Source organism: Mesocricetus auratus, unplaced genomic scaffold, assembly GCF_017639785.1.
Source record: "Mesocricetus auratus isolate SY011 unplaced genomic scaffold, BCM_Maur_2.0 Super-Scaffold_100054, whole genome shotgun sequence".
Lineage (NCBI taxonomy): Eukaryota > Metazoa > Chordata > Mammalia > Rodentia > Cricetidae > Mesocricetus > Mesocricetus auratus.
The window spans coordinates 1,455,026-1,470,481 of record NW_024429231.1 but is presented as its reverse complement, the minus strand read 5'-3'; the positions used below and the strand labels follow the sequence as shown (position 1 = coordinate 1,470,481).

Sequence of the window (15,456 nt, the reverse complement as noted above, 5' to 3'; positions counted from 1 at the left end):
ACCCCCCAGAACTCGAGCCTCTTCCCCCTTCCTCATGCTCACCCCAAGTCTAGGGATCTGGCGGTTGGGGAGGGGTGACCGGGATCGGGCAGCGAGGGACTGCGGAGGGACAGCCCCTGCTCCCCACAAAGTGCGCCTTTATGACAGATCCAGGGGCCCTGGAATCCCCAGGGAAATGTCGGACACACAAGGTCCGCAGGATGGTGACCTTCCTCGGTAGAATAAACCTTTCACTGATTTCACTCCCGCTGCCACCTGTTACCGCAACTTGTCGCCTCCCGCACTCCTGGCCGTGGCCGCCCTCGGCAGGATGCCAACAGGGAGAGAACTACAAAACCCGTGATGCTCCGCGGTGCCCGGGCCTTTGCCTACGGGCAGTGGGGGCCAGAGGCTTCATGGGGATTGTTGTTCCCGGACCTATCGCTGGCGCGCAGACTGCAGAATAGGATGCTTCTCTTCCCTCCCATCTTTTCCTCAACTCCAGAGGTCAGACATCCATTTTCCCTTCCAGAAAGTGACTACAGTGGGTTCCTTCAATTGAAAATGGATTTTTTTTTTAAATTGGAAAGAAGCACGGCCTCTGTGGCCCTGTGTGCATGTACCCTAACCAGAGCGTCCTCCGAGGAACTGCGCCTGCACAGCCCTTTTCCCTGCGGCTACAGTTGTACGAGACTGAGCACGCGCCAGACCCACGCGCGGGCCGACGTTTTTGTCCCCTCTGTCGAAGACGGCCACGTAGGGCCCCAGAAAGACGTCTCCGAGGATCCAGAGGGGTCCTGCAGGCTTCGGGATGTCCAAGGCCTGGAAGCCCAATAGGCAGAGGCCAACATCGCTCTTAAGAATCTGCAAGGTGACAACATGGAGGACATTGCATGTCACTGGGATCCGGGTTTGAGTGTCCCCTCTGCACCCAGAAGAGGACGAGGAGTGTTTCTAGCTAGGCATAGTGATCCCAGCGCTTGGGGGACTCAGGGAACAAGGCCAGCCTGGGCTGCATACTTAAACTCCACTTTTTAAAAAAGGAAAGAGAAGCCGAATGGTGGTGGCGCACGCCTTTAATCCCAGCACTCGGGAGGCAGAGGCAGGTGGATCTCTGTGAGTTTGAGGCCAGCCTGGTCTACAGAGCCAGTTCCAGGACAGTCTTCAAAACAATACTGAGAAACCCTGTCTCGAAAAACAAACAAAAACAAAAAACAAAAAAAAAAAAAAAAGGAGAGAGAGAGAAGAAAGGGGAGCTTTGAAATGGTTTAGCTGGTAAAGTTACTTGCTGCTAAGTGTATCGACCTAAGTTCAATCCTCAGACCCCCTCGATTCCTTCAAATTGTCTTCTGACTTTTACACACATGCTGGAGTCAGGTGCACACACCCAAAATAAATAAAATAAAAAAACGTTGTAAGGGAGAAAAGAAAGGCAAGGCTCAGGCTGGGTTAATCTGGCACAGGCTTTACCCAGCACTAGAGAAACAGGCAGGAGGATCTCGGAGTTTGAGGTCAGCCTGGTCTGTATCAGTAGTTCTGGGCCTGCCAAAGCTACACAGTGAGACCTCTCTGAAGAAAAAGCTCCCGTGCTGGTTCCCCAGCCCTGGGGGCTCGGTTTTGTCACTCTGATGTCACTCCGGCAGTCATCTTACCTTAATGACGTAGTCCTGGCCTGTGAGGTTAAACCAGACTCCACCGAGGTGGAAGGAGACAGGGGGGAGTTCTGGGATCTTGGAACACTGAATGAGGTACTGCGGAGGAAGAGACACAGTGAAATAGGCCGAGGTTACTGCTCTGCTCCAGTGTTTGGAGGCTCCCTAGTGCCTAGAGGACGGCCTCTATTGGGCGGGCAGGTGTTCCGGCCCTCCTGTAGAGAGGTCTTGTCGGGAGGCTTCTAGTAGTCAAACTCTACAGTTCTCTCCCCCACCCACCAGGGAAGCATGCTGGCTTCCTCCAGCTGCCTTCTGGCCCATCACTCGGACCTCCAGATCCCCCTGCCCTTCCTCATTTATGTCCTGGTAACCTGCTTTTATCCTTTAGGCAGCAGCTTCCCGCCCGAAGTCTGCCACCAAACCAAACCCAAGACCATCCTCAGCACACCCATCAGGACCAGGAGAGGTCCTCACCCCGGTCCTCACCCCAGGACCCCACCCTCAGCACACCCATCGGGACCAGGAGCCGTCCTCACCCCAGGACCCCACCCTCAGCACACCCATCGGGACCAGGAGAGGTCCTCACCCCAGGACCCCACCCTCAGCACACCCATCAGGACCAGGAGAGGTCCTCACCCCAGGACCCCACCCTCAGCACACCCATCAGGACCAGGAGAGGTCCTCACCCCAGGACCCCACCCTCAGCACACCCATCAGGACCAGGAGAGGTCCTCACCCCGGTCCTCACCCCAGGACCCCACCCTCAGCACACCCATCGGGACCAGGAGAGGTCCTCACCCCAGGACCCCACCCTCAGCACACCCATCAGGACCAGGAGCCGTCCTCACCCCAGGACCCCACCCTCAGCACACCCATCAGGACCAGGAGAGATCCTCACCCCGGTCCTCACCCCAGGACCCCACCCTCAGCACACCCATCGGGACCAGGAGAGATCCTCACCCCAGGACCCCACCCTCAGCACACCCATCAGGACCAGGAGCCGTCCTCACCCCAGGACCCCACCCTCAGCACACCCATCAGGACCAGGAGCCGTCCTCACCCCAGGACCCCACCCTCAGCACACCCATCAGGACCAGGAGAGGTCCTCACCCCAGGACCCCACCCTCAGCACACCCATCAGGACCAGGAGCCGTCCTCACCTGCCCAGCCAGGAAGGGAAATCCCCCAATGGCCTTATTCAAGGCCCGGATCTCCTCACTGGGTCCTGTGATTAGAGATGTGCCTGTGTCTAGGATGACACCACAGCCCTGGGCACAAAGACTCAGCCCTGTACCAACCTTCACACTGTGAGGAGGGAGCTGTCATCAGAGGCAGGGCCTGGATGTGCAGACCCTTGCTCCCAGCCCCACAAGGCCAGGCTCCTCACCTCTCCATGTGGACCTGCCAGTAGGCAGGGATGGTGACTGGCATGTAGGTGAGGGGAGGGATGTAGTGAGCTGGGTCTGAGCCCCCCAGGACCAGCTCTCCTCCATCAGACCCTTCAGTGTCTCTGCAGAGGTGAAAGGCAATAAGGGGCCGGTGTTTCATTTGTGGTCCCAGAGGTGGCCAGGGAAGGGACATCCTGTCAGTTAGCTTCTAGGTAGTCTTGTGTCAACTTGACCCTAGCTAGAGTCACTGGAGAGTAGGGAACCTCAAGTGGCAAAATCCGTCCATGAGATCAGGCTGCAGGCAGCTTTCTTAGTTAGTGTTTGCTGTGGGAGGGCACAACTTGCTGTGGGTTGCGCCCCCCTGGGCTGTGGGCCTGGGTTCTGTGAGAAAGCAGGCTGGGCAAGCCATGGGGGCAAGCCAGTAAGCAGCACCCTCCATGGTCTCTGCATCAGCTCCTGCCTCCAGGCTCCTCCCATTTGCGTTCCTGTCCTGACTTCCTTTGGGGATGCACAGTGATATGGAAGTGTGACCCGAATAAACCCTCCCCCCCCAACTTGCTTTCTGTCATGGTTTTTCATCACAGCATTAGTGCCCCTAACCAAGACAATAGGCAGAGGGGCGTGGGCAGGTCCCAAGGGGGGCCTGGATGCAAGATAAGAATGGCCTTGAGCTGGTGATCCTCCTGCTCTCCCCTCCCCAGTGTTGGGATGAGGAGTGCATCACCATGCTCGGTACTGAAGGGGCCTTTTGAGTATAAGGCTGTGCTTCCTAAAAGCTGATGAGTGATGGGTGGAGCTAGCTCTAGGCAGGGCTCGCCAGTGGAGTGTGAGCTCTCTTTGGGGCGACGCAAGGGTCCTTAACTGGAGTACTTGTCGAATGGGCATGGAATTTCCTGTTTGATTTCAAGACCTGGGCCGTTGTGAACCCATGGTGAGTTTCACTTGTATGTCCTGAGTTGCCACTTAGGTTGTGGGGTCTCTTTTCATGTTTATATATTGGATAAGCACTTTCCTGAACGCGGGTGAAGAAAGCTCTTGTGCTGGAAGGTTGACTTCCTTCGAGGACCACTGAACTTCCTGTGTTGTTAATAGGGCTTCCTGAAGGAGATTCTCCAGGCTGGTGTTGTGAGTGACTGTGTGCCAAGCCAAACAGCCACTCTCTTGGGAGTTAGGCTGTGCCCCCTTGAAAAAGAACGCCCCAGCTGGGCTTGTTGACTGTTCACTTTCCCTCAATGAAGGGTGAGGAGGCTCACCTGAATACCCAGCTGCCCCCTCCCACGCAACTCTCCCTCAACTGCTAGTGGCCTGGGAGAGGGAAGCGCCGCAGATGACCCCCATCCTGCTGGGTGGGGACATTCCAGGGGAAGAGCACCCACACTGAGGTGGGCAGCCCCTCACCTATGATCTGTAAGGGAGCTGAATAAGCTCATTGGTTCCCCCAGAGTGAACTGTGGTGGGAGGGTACCCAGGTATGGAGACCTCAGAGGAAGGCATCTTCCTCCTACGGGAAAGGAGTTTAGCGGTGGCTGGACTCTTGGCCGTGGAGACAACTCCCACCCAATACCTGTTGAGGTAAAAGGAGAAGATGGGTTTCTCCAGCAGCCCCTGCTCCACCATCGCGTCCAGTGGAGGCTGAACTCCATCTACAGCCAGAGTTGGGAAACCGAGGCCCAGGATCCCATCGAAGCGAGCAAAAGTAAAGACCATGCTGGACTCCCACAGAGCCTCTGCAAACGTCACAGAGGCACCCCGGATTCCCCCGATCTAGGGGTAAATTGAGGTGGAAACAGTTACTTCTAGAAAGACATTACCCTCCTCTGACTGAGATCCTGCTTGGAGCCATTGGGAAAGGAATCTAGATGGTCTTCATGAGAATCCCCGCCCCTTCCCAAGAAACCATACCCAGTTGTTCTGGGGAGGCCTTGCTTAATTTGCAAAGAAAGCCTCTTGACTTTTTTAGAAGTCCCACCCGCTTTCTCAAGAGGCTCCGCCCCTTCCCAAGAAGCCCCATCCTGTTGCTAAGGAGACCCCATCTCTAGAAACCCTACCTCCTATCCTAGGAGACTCTGCCTCTTTCTAAGAAGCTCCACCCCTTGCCCAGGAGCCCCTCCTGACCATGCCTGTCCCTTCATTCCCTCCCTAGGAGACCCCACCTCCTCTCTAGAATCCCCTCCCCCTCTCCCATGAGGGCCTGCCTCTTCAAGCCCCTCCCTGAACCAGGTGGTGGCAGAGCCCGGGTTCTAAGTTGAAGTCACCCACAGTCAGCCTATCCTGGCTCAGGATTCCGTTCAGCTGCCCAGTCCCATACTGGATGGCAAACTTGGTCCCATTGGGCTGAAAGGAGCTGGAGGCCTTGGAATTGAAACGGCGGTGAAACCCTGGTCCAGGAGATAGGAAAGGTGTCACTCGGGGGAGGGGACACCGAGCACCGTGAGGATAGCCTAGCGGGTACTGAGGCCAAGCCCCTCTTCTCCCATCCCCCCCTTCGGCCTTCTTCCCCGGCGAGCTCACAGCAGGGCAAACTGAAGAAATGACATCTTGCGGAGGGGACCCAGAAATTGGAAGAACCCGTGTCAAAGACAACTGTGAAGTTCTGAGGAGGCGTTCCCAAACCGATGTCTCCAAAATACTGGACCTGGTGGCACCAGAGAGCACAGGACAAACGAAGAGGTGGTTTCCACCCTGAGGGCGGGGCACGGGGGTGGGTTTCCACCCTGAGGGCGGGGCACGGGGTGGGTTTCCACCATACCCACCCTGAGGGCGGGGCATGGGGGTGGGTTTCCACCCTGAGGGCGGGGCACGGGGGTGGGTTTCCACCCTGAGGGCGGGGCACGGGGTGGGTTTCCACCGTGAGGGCGGGGCACGGGGTGGGTTTCCACTGTGAGGGCGGGGCACGGGGGTGGGTTTCCACCCTGAGGGCGGGGCACGGGGGTGGGTTTCCACCCTGAGGGCGGGGCATGGGGGTCGGGACTCACGTTCATGAACTTGGACAGAGGCACCAAGGTGGGCTTGTCACCAGCGTCGGGAGTCCTAGGAGGCTCTGCTGGCTGTCCCCATCCATTCAGTGGGCTTAAGAGCCTGTGTCCAGGGTGAACTCGGCGTAGAGGGACTCTAGAGAGAGAGGGAATTGGGACAGTGAAAAAAACATGCGTTCAGGAGACCTTTATGATAGATGCTCTCCACAGGCCCGGAAGGTTACTGTCTGTGGGGTCCCGTAGGAGCAGATATTCACTTCAGCTCCACAACGACCACGCTGCTGAGGGCAGCTTCCTAGCCCGGACAAGAGAAAGTCATCCACAGGGCACAGACTCAAAGGCCCACCAGTATTGTGATGCCTTAAGGAAAGCTGTTCCCTTGGGGACCAGCATTCCTAGAAAAAAAACAAAAAACAAACAACCACCACCAAAAAAAAAAAAAAAAAACCGATGGGAAGGAGAAGCTGGAGAGATGGTTCAGTGGTCAGGAACGCTTGGGATCCACCAGAGAACCTGATCTCAGTTCCCAATTCCCATGTTGGGAGGTTCACAACCCGTTTCTGGCCTCCACCGGCACTGAACTTACCACCACACACCTACACACGACTCTCACATAAACATATAAATTAAAAATAATGAGCAGAGGCAGGAGGATCTCTGAGTTTGAGGCCAGACTGGTCTACAGAGTAAGTTCCAGAACTTACTGCTAGGGCTTCATAGAGAAATCCTGTCTTGAAAAACAAAAATATATATATACATACATAACATTAAAAAATTATATAAAGTATTTAAATTATATATAAGCTTAGCAGGAATCAAGCTGTAATTTCAACCACCTGTACTTCCAGAAGAAGCAAAAAAGGAAACTCTGATTTGACAATACATTTACAATTTTTTTGAGATTTAAAAAAATTATTTTACATATATGAGTGTTTTGTCTGCATGTGTCTGAAGTTTCAGGCAGTGCTGCCAGTGCCCCAGCAGAGAAATTGAGGTCAACACCTAATTTGAAATATTAAAAGTGAATACAAGGCCGGGTGGTGGTAGTGCACACCTTTAATCCCAGCACTCGGGAGGCAGAGGCAGGCGGATCTCTGTGAGTTTGAGACCAGCCTGGTCTACAAGAGCTTGTTCCAGGACAGCCTCCAGAGCCACAGAGAAACCCTGCCTTAAAAAAAATAAAAGTGAGGAGAAACACAGAGAGTCAAGATGTAACGCCATGGAGTAGGAAGCCCGGAAACCTCTCCGAAAATGAAAAGCTGAGGATTCCTTCCAGGCTTCTGTGGTTTGATGAACCAAGACCCCCGGAAGCAGTGGGCCAGGTGTTCCAACAATTGAAACAGCTAAGATGATGCAGTCTTACAGACCCCGAAGATAAGGACTTATACAGGTTTCTGAGTTTTGTCATGAACCCCATGGTATGAACAGCGCCCCCTTCCAGCAGGAAGCAGTTTAGAATGAGCGATGTCCTAATTCCTATCTTGTTTATAAATCTTTGTTTTCATTTGAATGGGGTTGTTGATAATTGGCTAGTGATCACAGCCAATCTCTTTTTAATGGTAAAAAGGGGAATTATGGTATGGGTATTGTTTTTCATTTATTGATACAAATTCAAGGTCAATTTTGTGATGTGTATATTTCTCCTCTTGATTAAGTATTGTGCTTATACTGTTCTTTTAAAACATAATGCATAATTCAATACAGACTATAGATAGTTACTTATAATAGTCAGATCTTATAGTTAGGTTAGGTTTTCTAGATATACAGAAATATATTTGAGATAAACAGTCTTCAATCCTTTCAAAGACCTTCAGAAAATGGCATTTAAAATGGTTTAGGGTTTTTCTTGACAATGAGAAATGTCTGCTCCTGGCAGCACCAATTACGGCTGAGAGGAAGATGGGCATTGAAGAGACTCGTTATGGAGTTTGCTTTTGACATGGCAAGATTGGCCATTTGGGCAAGAAACTGCTCTTGTCTGGACTCTTTGACTGTTGCTGTATAAACTGTACATGCAGGACCCACAGGAAAGTGACTCCTGAACTCAAACAGTCCTTCAGGGTTCCTGCTTCATGGAAGAGTCTACGAGACTTTCTTCAGGACACAGAAAAATGACTGACAGACTGCTGATGCAGATGGACAGTTTGAAATTTCCTGCTTTGCTGAGAAGTCTTCCAGACTATGGGCTGAAGATGGATGCCCCAACATTACAGAGGAGCTTTGGGTAACTGTCCAGGCAGCAAGATGTCTCTGTCAATCCTAGTGTTTATATATTATCCTTCTGTGGTCTTTGATGGAGTTGAAGACAGATAGTTATAATTATAGTTTTCCTTAGTTATGATAAAAGATAAGCTACATATAGGACTTTGAACTCACAAGGGTGGAATAGATGATATTTTCTTTAAATCTTGCTGAATGTTGATAGACAAATATTGTAACTGTGTTCTTACTTGATAACTGTTCTGTTATATATAATTTGACTATGTTTTTTTGTTTGGTTGGTTTTTGGTTTTTCGAGACAGGGTTTCTCTGTGGCTTTGGAGGCTATCCTGGAACTAGCTCTTGTAGACCAGGCTAGCCTCGAACTCATAGAGATCTGCCTGCCTCTGCCTTCCAAGTGCTGGGATTAAAGGCGTCACCACCAATGCCCGGCATAATTTGACTATGTTAAAGTTAAGACCTTTTTTTTTTTTTTTTTGGTTTTTATGAGACAGGGTTTCTCTGTATTGTTTTGGAGGCTGTCCTGGAACTAGCTCTTGTAGACCAGCCTGGCCTCCAACTCACAGAGATCCGGCTGCCTCTGCCTCCCGAGTGCTGGGATTAAAGGCGTGTGCCACCAACGCCCGGGCAAGACCTTTCTTTTTGTTTAGACAGAAAAGAGGAGATGATTGGGGAAGTCCTGTGTATATGTCAATAAAGCACTGCTGGCCAATAGGGAACCAAGATAGGTGGGACTAGGAGTCCAGGAGGACTCTGGGTAGGAGAAACACAGAGTGTCAAGATGTAACGCCATGGGGTAGGAAGCCCGGAAACCTCTCCGGTAAGGGAAATACTTAGATTAACAATTATGGGATAATTACTTAAGTCAGAGCTAGCCAGTAAGAAACAAGCAAGGCCAACAGCTTCATAACTAAAAAAAATAAAAAAGAAAAAAAAAGTGAATACAAAACTATTTCCGCAATGCAGACAATCATGTGTGTTGTTGTCAATGGTGCTGTAGGTAAAACATGTCTCCTAATATCCTATACAACAAACAAATTTCCGTCGGAATATGTACCCACTGTTTTCAACAGCTATGCAGTCACATCTGTAACTGGTGGAAGCCATATACTCTTGGACTAAATTTAGGATCCTGCAGGGCAAGACTTCGATTGCTGAGTTACCCATGTGATGGGGGATGTCCGCCTGGCAGGGCTGAAACTTTCGTAACACCCATGAACAGACATCTTTCTAGAGTGGTTTTCCGTGGTTTTCCATCCTTGTTTGAAAACATGAAGGAGTTTGGGTGCCTGAGATAACTCACCACTCTCAAGAGATTCCTTTCAATTCTTGACCATTGGAACCCAAATTGATCTCAGAGATGAGCCCTCTACTGGTGAGAAACTTGCCAAGAACAAGCAGAAGCCTATCACTCCAGAGACTGCTGAGAAGCTGGCCAGGATCTGCAGGCTGAGTCTGTGGAGTGCTCCAGCCTCACACAGCAGTATCGACCAAAGAAGAGCTCCAGGTAGGTGTGTGCGGTGCGAACGCCTCCCCAGAGCCCTTTCTGCACAGCTGGTGTTGTCGTCCTACTAAAAGCAATGTTTAAATCAAACTAAAGATTAAAAATTAAAATTCGTCTCTGCAATAATGACAAATGCCCTGTGCCTGCTCACAAGCACTCACGTGAGGCGAGGCCCATTGGTAGCCCCTCCTACGTCCCTTCCAGTAGCAGTTAATTTTTTCTCAACCTGACACAGCTAGAGTCATTTTGGAAGAGAGAACCTCAACTGAGAAAATGTCCTCACCAGATTGTCTGGTGGGCAAGACAATGGTGCACTATTTTTTTTTATGTGGGAGGTCCCAGCTCAGCAAGGGAAATGCCACCCCTGGGTGTATCAGAAGCAATTTGAGCAAACCACGGAGCAAGCAGCTCTCTGCCGAGGCTTTTCTTTCAGTTCCTGCCTCCAGGGTCCTGCATTGATGTCCCTCACCGATGGGCTGTGACCTGAGAGTCGTAGGCTGAAATGAACCTCTTTCTTTACAAGGTGCTTTGGTCACAGTGTTTTATCAGAGCAACAGAAACCCCAACCGAGATAGAAATGTGCGCCAGGTTCACAGGGCACCGCTGTGACATACCTGACTCTGGGTTTTGGGAAAGATGGTGGTGGCATTTTGGACTTTGAGTTGAAAAGTCATTGAGTCCTCAGAGCTCAGTGGGATGTTTTTCAGGAAGTTGGAAGCTAAGCATGTTGAAAACATTCAGGCTGTAGAGGTCTGGCTTGGGTAGTGGTGGCACTCGCCTTTAATCCCAGCACTCGGGAGGTGGAGGCTGGTGGATCTCTGTGAGTTTGAGGCCAGTTTGGTCTACAGCTTGGTCCAGGACAGACAGGGCTGCACAGAGAAACACTGTCTCAAAAACAAACAAACAAAAAACAAAACAAGAACAAAAAACTCTGTCAAGGTCACTTATGTGATACTTTAAATTAAGAACGATGAAACTTGGCTTTGTTGAGACAATTGATGCTGGTTACATGGGATTGAGAAATTAGCAGTAATTAAAAACAGATCTGGGTCCGGCATGGTGATGCATTCCTTTAACCCCAGCAGAGACTGAGTGACAGACAGACAGATCTCTGGAAATTCAATGTCAGCCTACTCTACATAAAGTTCTAGGCCAACCGGGACTACACAGTGCGATCCTGTTGAAGAAGAGGAAGGAGAGAAGGAAGCAGCAGCACTGGGGTGAAATCTTCTGGAAAACGTTTCCTCAGGCTCAACACATAGAAACAGTGATCCAGAGGGAGGCATGAATGTACCTTGTGCTGCTAACCAAACTTGGCAATGCCTACAAGTGTCCAGGGTGGTACTGGTTTTGAAGGCACGCAGGAGTTGTGGGGCTGAGGTAAGGCTCTGTGAGCACTGATGAAGTTGCAGCCTCAGTTGCAGTCCAAGCCCCAGGACTGAAGGGGTCATGAAGAGAAGCTGAGCCTAGGCACCATGTGGCAGGGTCAGAGAGAGCAGAGACCCAGCATTTTGGAGATGCTACTGCCAAGGGATGATCACCAACGGTTGACCAAAGCAGCTGAGGGGTGGAGCCCACCAGAGCTTAGGAGATGAGCTGTGTGCTGTTCAAGCCCTCTGGACCCGAGCTTGTGAGTCCCAGGTGTCTGGCACTGACTTACACTGTTGGACTTTGGTTGTGCTGTGTTTTCTTTGTGACTGTGCCCTGGACCTTCCTTCTTGGAATAAGAAAATATCTTACTTGTTTTGATTTAACAGATGCCCACAGGTGAGACTTTGAACTTTTAAAGAAACTTTGGACTTTTAGAGAGACTATGAATATTTTAGAGATGCTTGAACAAGCTTTTTGTTTGTTTGTTTGTTTTTCATGACAGGGTTCTCTGTGTAGCCCTGACTATCCTGGAACTTACTCTGTAGACCAAGTTTGCCTTGAAATCATAGAGATCCACCTGCCTCTGCTTCGAGTGCTGGGATTAAAGGTGTTCGCCACCACTGCCAGACTGAAGAACTTTAAAGAGTTTGAATTTTTAAAGATTGTGGGACTTTTTGTTTGTTTGTTTTGTTTTGTTTTTCAAGACAGGGTTTTTTTGTATTGCTTTGGAGCCTGTCCTGGAACTTGCTCTGTAGACTTACAGAGATCCGCCTACCTCTGCCTCTGGAGTTCTGGGATTAAAGGTGTGCACCACCAAGGCCCGGCCAACTGTGGGACTTTCAAAAGTTAGAACATTTTATCTTGTGATAGTAATATTAATATGAGATCTTGGGGGGAGAAAGAAAAGGTTATGGTTTAACACTGATGTGTCTTTGTGTCAGATTGGCAAGGAGTCGGTTGTGCTGGCTAATTTTATGTCAACTTGACATAAGCTAGACTTATTTTGGAAGAGGGAACCTCAGTCGAGAAAACGCCTCACTAGAGTGGCCTGTGACCAAGCCTGTGGTGCATTTTCTTGATTGATGATCAAAGTGGAAGAGCCCAGCTCCTGTGGGAGGTGCCATGTGGTCTTGAGATGTGTAAGAATGCAGGCTGAGCAAGCCACCAGAGTGAGCTAGTGAGCAGATGCCCTCAGGACCTCAGCATCTCTCTGCCCTGACTGCCCTCATTGGTGGATGTGACCTGAGAATTGTACACTGAAATAAATGCTTTTCTCCCCAAGTTTCTTTTGGGAATGGTGTTTTATCACAGCAATAGAGACCCTAAGACTAGGCAAAACACTCATACATATAATTTTGCTTTCATTTAAAAAAAATCCAAAAATAATTTTTTTTCCAAATCCAAAAATAACAGACCCCAGCTTGTTTGTGCGGCAGTTGAGTGGTGAAAGCCGCTGTGTGGTGACTGGGTGGGGCTTCTTCAAGATCCCATTGCGAAAGCTGGCTGAAGATGTGTTAAACTGGGCCCTTGAGCTGAGGGTTTCTCAAGGCCCCACCAAAAGGCTGGCTCAAATGTAGGTCTCCTAGGTCTGCTTTGCTAGCCTGGGGTGGGGCATGTTGGAACTGAGCATGTCCAAGAATGGCCTGGGTGTTGCCACTGTTCTTGGCTCCGAGAGAGTAGTGTGTATCCATCCACAGCTCTTGGCGTGGACTTGGAAAGTCAGGTAAAAGGGGGCTGGGCTGCGGCTCATTTGGTAGAACTCACTTAGCACACAGAAGCCCTGGCTTCCCCTCCCCCCACATAAATTTTGGCATGGTGGAGCTATCCTGTAATGCTTGAGGCAGGTGAAGCAGAAGCTCATCCTTGACTATATATATACAGTTTATGGCTAGTCTGGACTACGGGAGACATAAAAAAGGAGGGAGGGAGGAAGGGAGGAAAGGAAGGAGGGGGAGGGGAGGGAGAGGAAGGGAGGGGAGGGAGAGGAAGGGAGGGGAGGGAGAGAAAGGGAGGGAGGGAGAGGGAGGGAGGAGGGGGAAGGAGGGGGAGGGAGAGGGAGGGAGGGAGGGAGAGGGAGGGAGGGAGAGGGAGGGAGGAAGGGAGGGGAGGGAGAGGGAGGGAGGGGAGGAAGAGGGGAGGGGAGGGGGAGGAAGGGAGGGAGGGAGAGGGAGGGAGGGAGAGGGAGGGAGGGGGGAAGACAGCCATCACTGACTCAAAGGACCAGGCACCGCTGCCACATCTGGTGACTGGAGTTCACTCCTAGGTGGGAGAGCCTACTCCCGACAGGTGTCCTCTGACTTGCACACGTGTACTGTGCATGCACACATACCCCACAATGCAATAACAGACTTATAAAAAGGCAAACAAAACCCAAAGCAGATGAATAGAGCCAGGCATGGTGGCCCTCTGGCCATTGCTCACCCCTAACACCCCACCCAGCCCCGAGATTCAGCCTGAAGAGGCCCTCGAGTGTCTCGAGTGTAAGGCAGGAAATGCTTTCTGGAACCGTGCCCCATCAAGTCCTGGGAGGCGGTAAAAGAAAAGAGGGGGAGGGGCTGAAGGAATGGCTCAGCGGTTAAGAGCACTGGCTGCTCTTCCAGAGGACTGAGTTCAATTCCCAGCAATCACATGGTGACTCACAACCATCAGTAACTCCAAGATCTGACACTCACACAGACACACATGCAGGCAAAACACCAATGCAAATAAAATAAAAATAAATTATGAAAAAGAAGAAGGGGAGAAGCGGGGAGAGACACGCTGTGGGGGTCACTCATGCGCTGGCCTCCCTAAGCAGGCACGCTCAGAAGCGGAGAATCGGGGCTATTCAAGTTCCCAGGCCACAGACATGGTCTCCAAGTAATGAGGGAGGTCCGGGGGCTTGAGCCTTAAAGCCAGATACCAGGGCTCGGGTCCAAGGACTCTCCTCACAGAATAGACTAGATAAGGAGGTGTCTCCAGTGCCGGGCCTGAGGACCAGAGATGTTTACCTTCCGGTGCTGGGCATTGAGTGGAGGCCCTGGTGTCCACTAGTCAAGTACTTATCGCTGAGCCACATCCCCAGCACTGGTTTCTGGAGACAGTGCCTCCTTACCCTTGAACTCAACCTTCCTGCCTCCGCTTTCCTGAGTGCTGGGACTGTCACGCCACAGCCCCACCCCACTCCAGTCAATTAAGTATCTTGCACTTAAAAATGTGGTGACCCATGACTTTAATCTCAGCACTTGAGAGACAGGCAGGAGGATCTCTATGAATTTAAGGCCAGCCTGTTTTACATAGTGAGTTCTTTTATAGCCAGAGCTACACAGTGAGACCCTGTCTTCAAAAAACAAATGTGTGAGCCGGGCGTTGGTGGCGCACGCCTTTAATCCCAGCACTCCGGAGGCAGAGGCAGGCGGATCTCTGTGAGTTCGAGGCCAGCCTGGTCTACAGAGTGAGTTCCAGGACAGCCTCCAAAGCCACAGAGAAACCCTGTCTCGAAACCTCCAAAAAGGGGGGTGAAGCCTGGGGACCCTGAAAAAGAATTTGGATTCTTGGGGTACCAAGCCCAGCCCTAGTCTTAAAGGACAAGTGATGGGAATCTATCAGGAGTGGGAGTGGGGGTCTCCGTACCGGATCAGTGTGGCCCCTGCAGGCTCTGGATTCCTCAGTAACAGCAGACACAGCAGCACCCATGGTGGCAACATCTCTGGGGACTGGGACTAGGCCAAGAGGTCCTGTGGCCCTTTCTTCCTCTTGAGACTCCACCCTGTTCTCACCCCGCCCCACTACCTACTGGAACACAGTGTGTGTGGTGTGTGTATGCGTGCGTGTGTGTGTGTGTGTGTGTGTGTGTGTGTGTGTGTGTGTGTGTGTGTGTGTGTGGTGTGTGTGTGTGTGGTGTGTGTGTGTGTGTGGTGTGTGTGTGTGTGTGTGGTATGTGTGTGTATGTGTGTGAAGTCCTTCAGCAGCAGGTGGCAGGGTACTCTGTATGTGTGTGTATGTGTGTATATGTGTATGTGTGGTGTATGCGTGTGTGTGTGGTGTGTGTGTGTGTGTGTGGTATGTGTGTGTGGTGTGTGTGTGTGGTGTGTGTGTGTGGTGTATGTGTGTGTGTGTGGTGTGTGTGTGGTTTATGTGTGTGTGTGGTGTGTGTGTGTTTGTGTGTGTATGTGTGTGAATGTGTGTGAAGTCCTTCAGCAGCAGGTGGCAGGGTACTCTGTATGTGTGTGTGGTGTGTGGTGTGTGTGTGGTGTGTGTGTGGTGTGTGTGTGGTGTGTGTGGTGTGTGGTGTGTGTGTGTGTGTGAAGTCCCTCAGCAGCAGGTGGCGGGGGACCAGCCCCTATGTCACTTATACTTTGGAAGACTGGCGACAGCAGACCCAACAC

The 15,456-nt window shown here is 51.2% G+C and overlaps 1 protein-coding gene and 1 pseudogene across 4 annotated transcripts; one reads left to right on the top strand and one right to left on the bottom strand.

Moving 5' to 3' along the window:
• Positions 1-532: 532 nt before the first annotated feature.
• Napsa (napsin A aspartic peptidase) lies at positions 533-14,860 on the bottom strand. 4 transcript variants are annotated; one of them, XM_040736061.1, is made up of 9 exons: positions 14,702-14,860; positions 5,995-6,130; positions 5,531-5,654; positions 5,279-5,397; positions 4,584-4,783; positions 3,019-3,141; positions 2,792-2,936; positions 1,632-1,730; positions 533-843 (listed from the first exon to the last, which is right to left on the bottom strand). In XM_040736061.1, exons 1-9 carry the CDS (start codon positions 14,773-14,775, stop codon positions 604-606), a joined length of 1,260 nt encoding a protein of 419 aa, XP_040591995.1. In that variant the 5' UTR covers positions 14,776-14,860; the 3' UTR covers positions 533-603. The 4 variants fall into 4 exon arrangements, with proteins under 4 accessions (XP_040591995.1, XP_040591996.1, XP_040591997.1 ...); XM_040736062.1 differs by lacking the exon at positions 14,702-14,860 and adding an exon at positions 10,333-10,472; XM_040736064.1 differs by lacking the exon at positions 533-843 and adding an exon at positions 1,104-1,164.
• On the top strand, positions 9,038-10,339 carry LOC101829036 (annotated as a pseudogene).
• Positions 14,861-15,456: the final 596 nt, after the last annotated feature.

What these genes read in the sequence shown, in the direction of transcription:
- Napsa (XM_040736061.1), bottom strand. Translation starts at nt 14,775, where the DNA reads ATGTTGCCACCATGGGTGCTGCTGTGTCTGCTGTTACTGAGGAATCCA. An exon ending in TTTCTTCAGTTTGCCCTGCT is followed by an intron (nt 5,398 to 5,530) that starts GTGAGCTCGCCG and finishes CTCCTGGACCAG; the next exon opens with GGTTTCACCGCCGTTTCAAT. An exon ending in TGGCAGGTCCACATGGAGAG is followed by an intron (nt 2,937 to 3,018) that starts GTGAGGAGCCTG and finishes CCCTCCTCACAG; the next exon opens with TGTGAAGGTTGGTACAGGGC.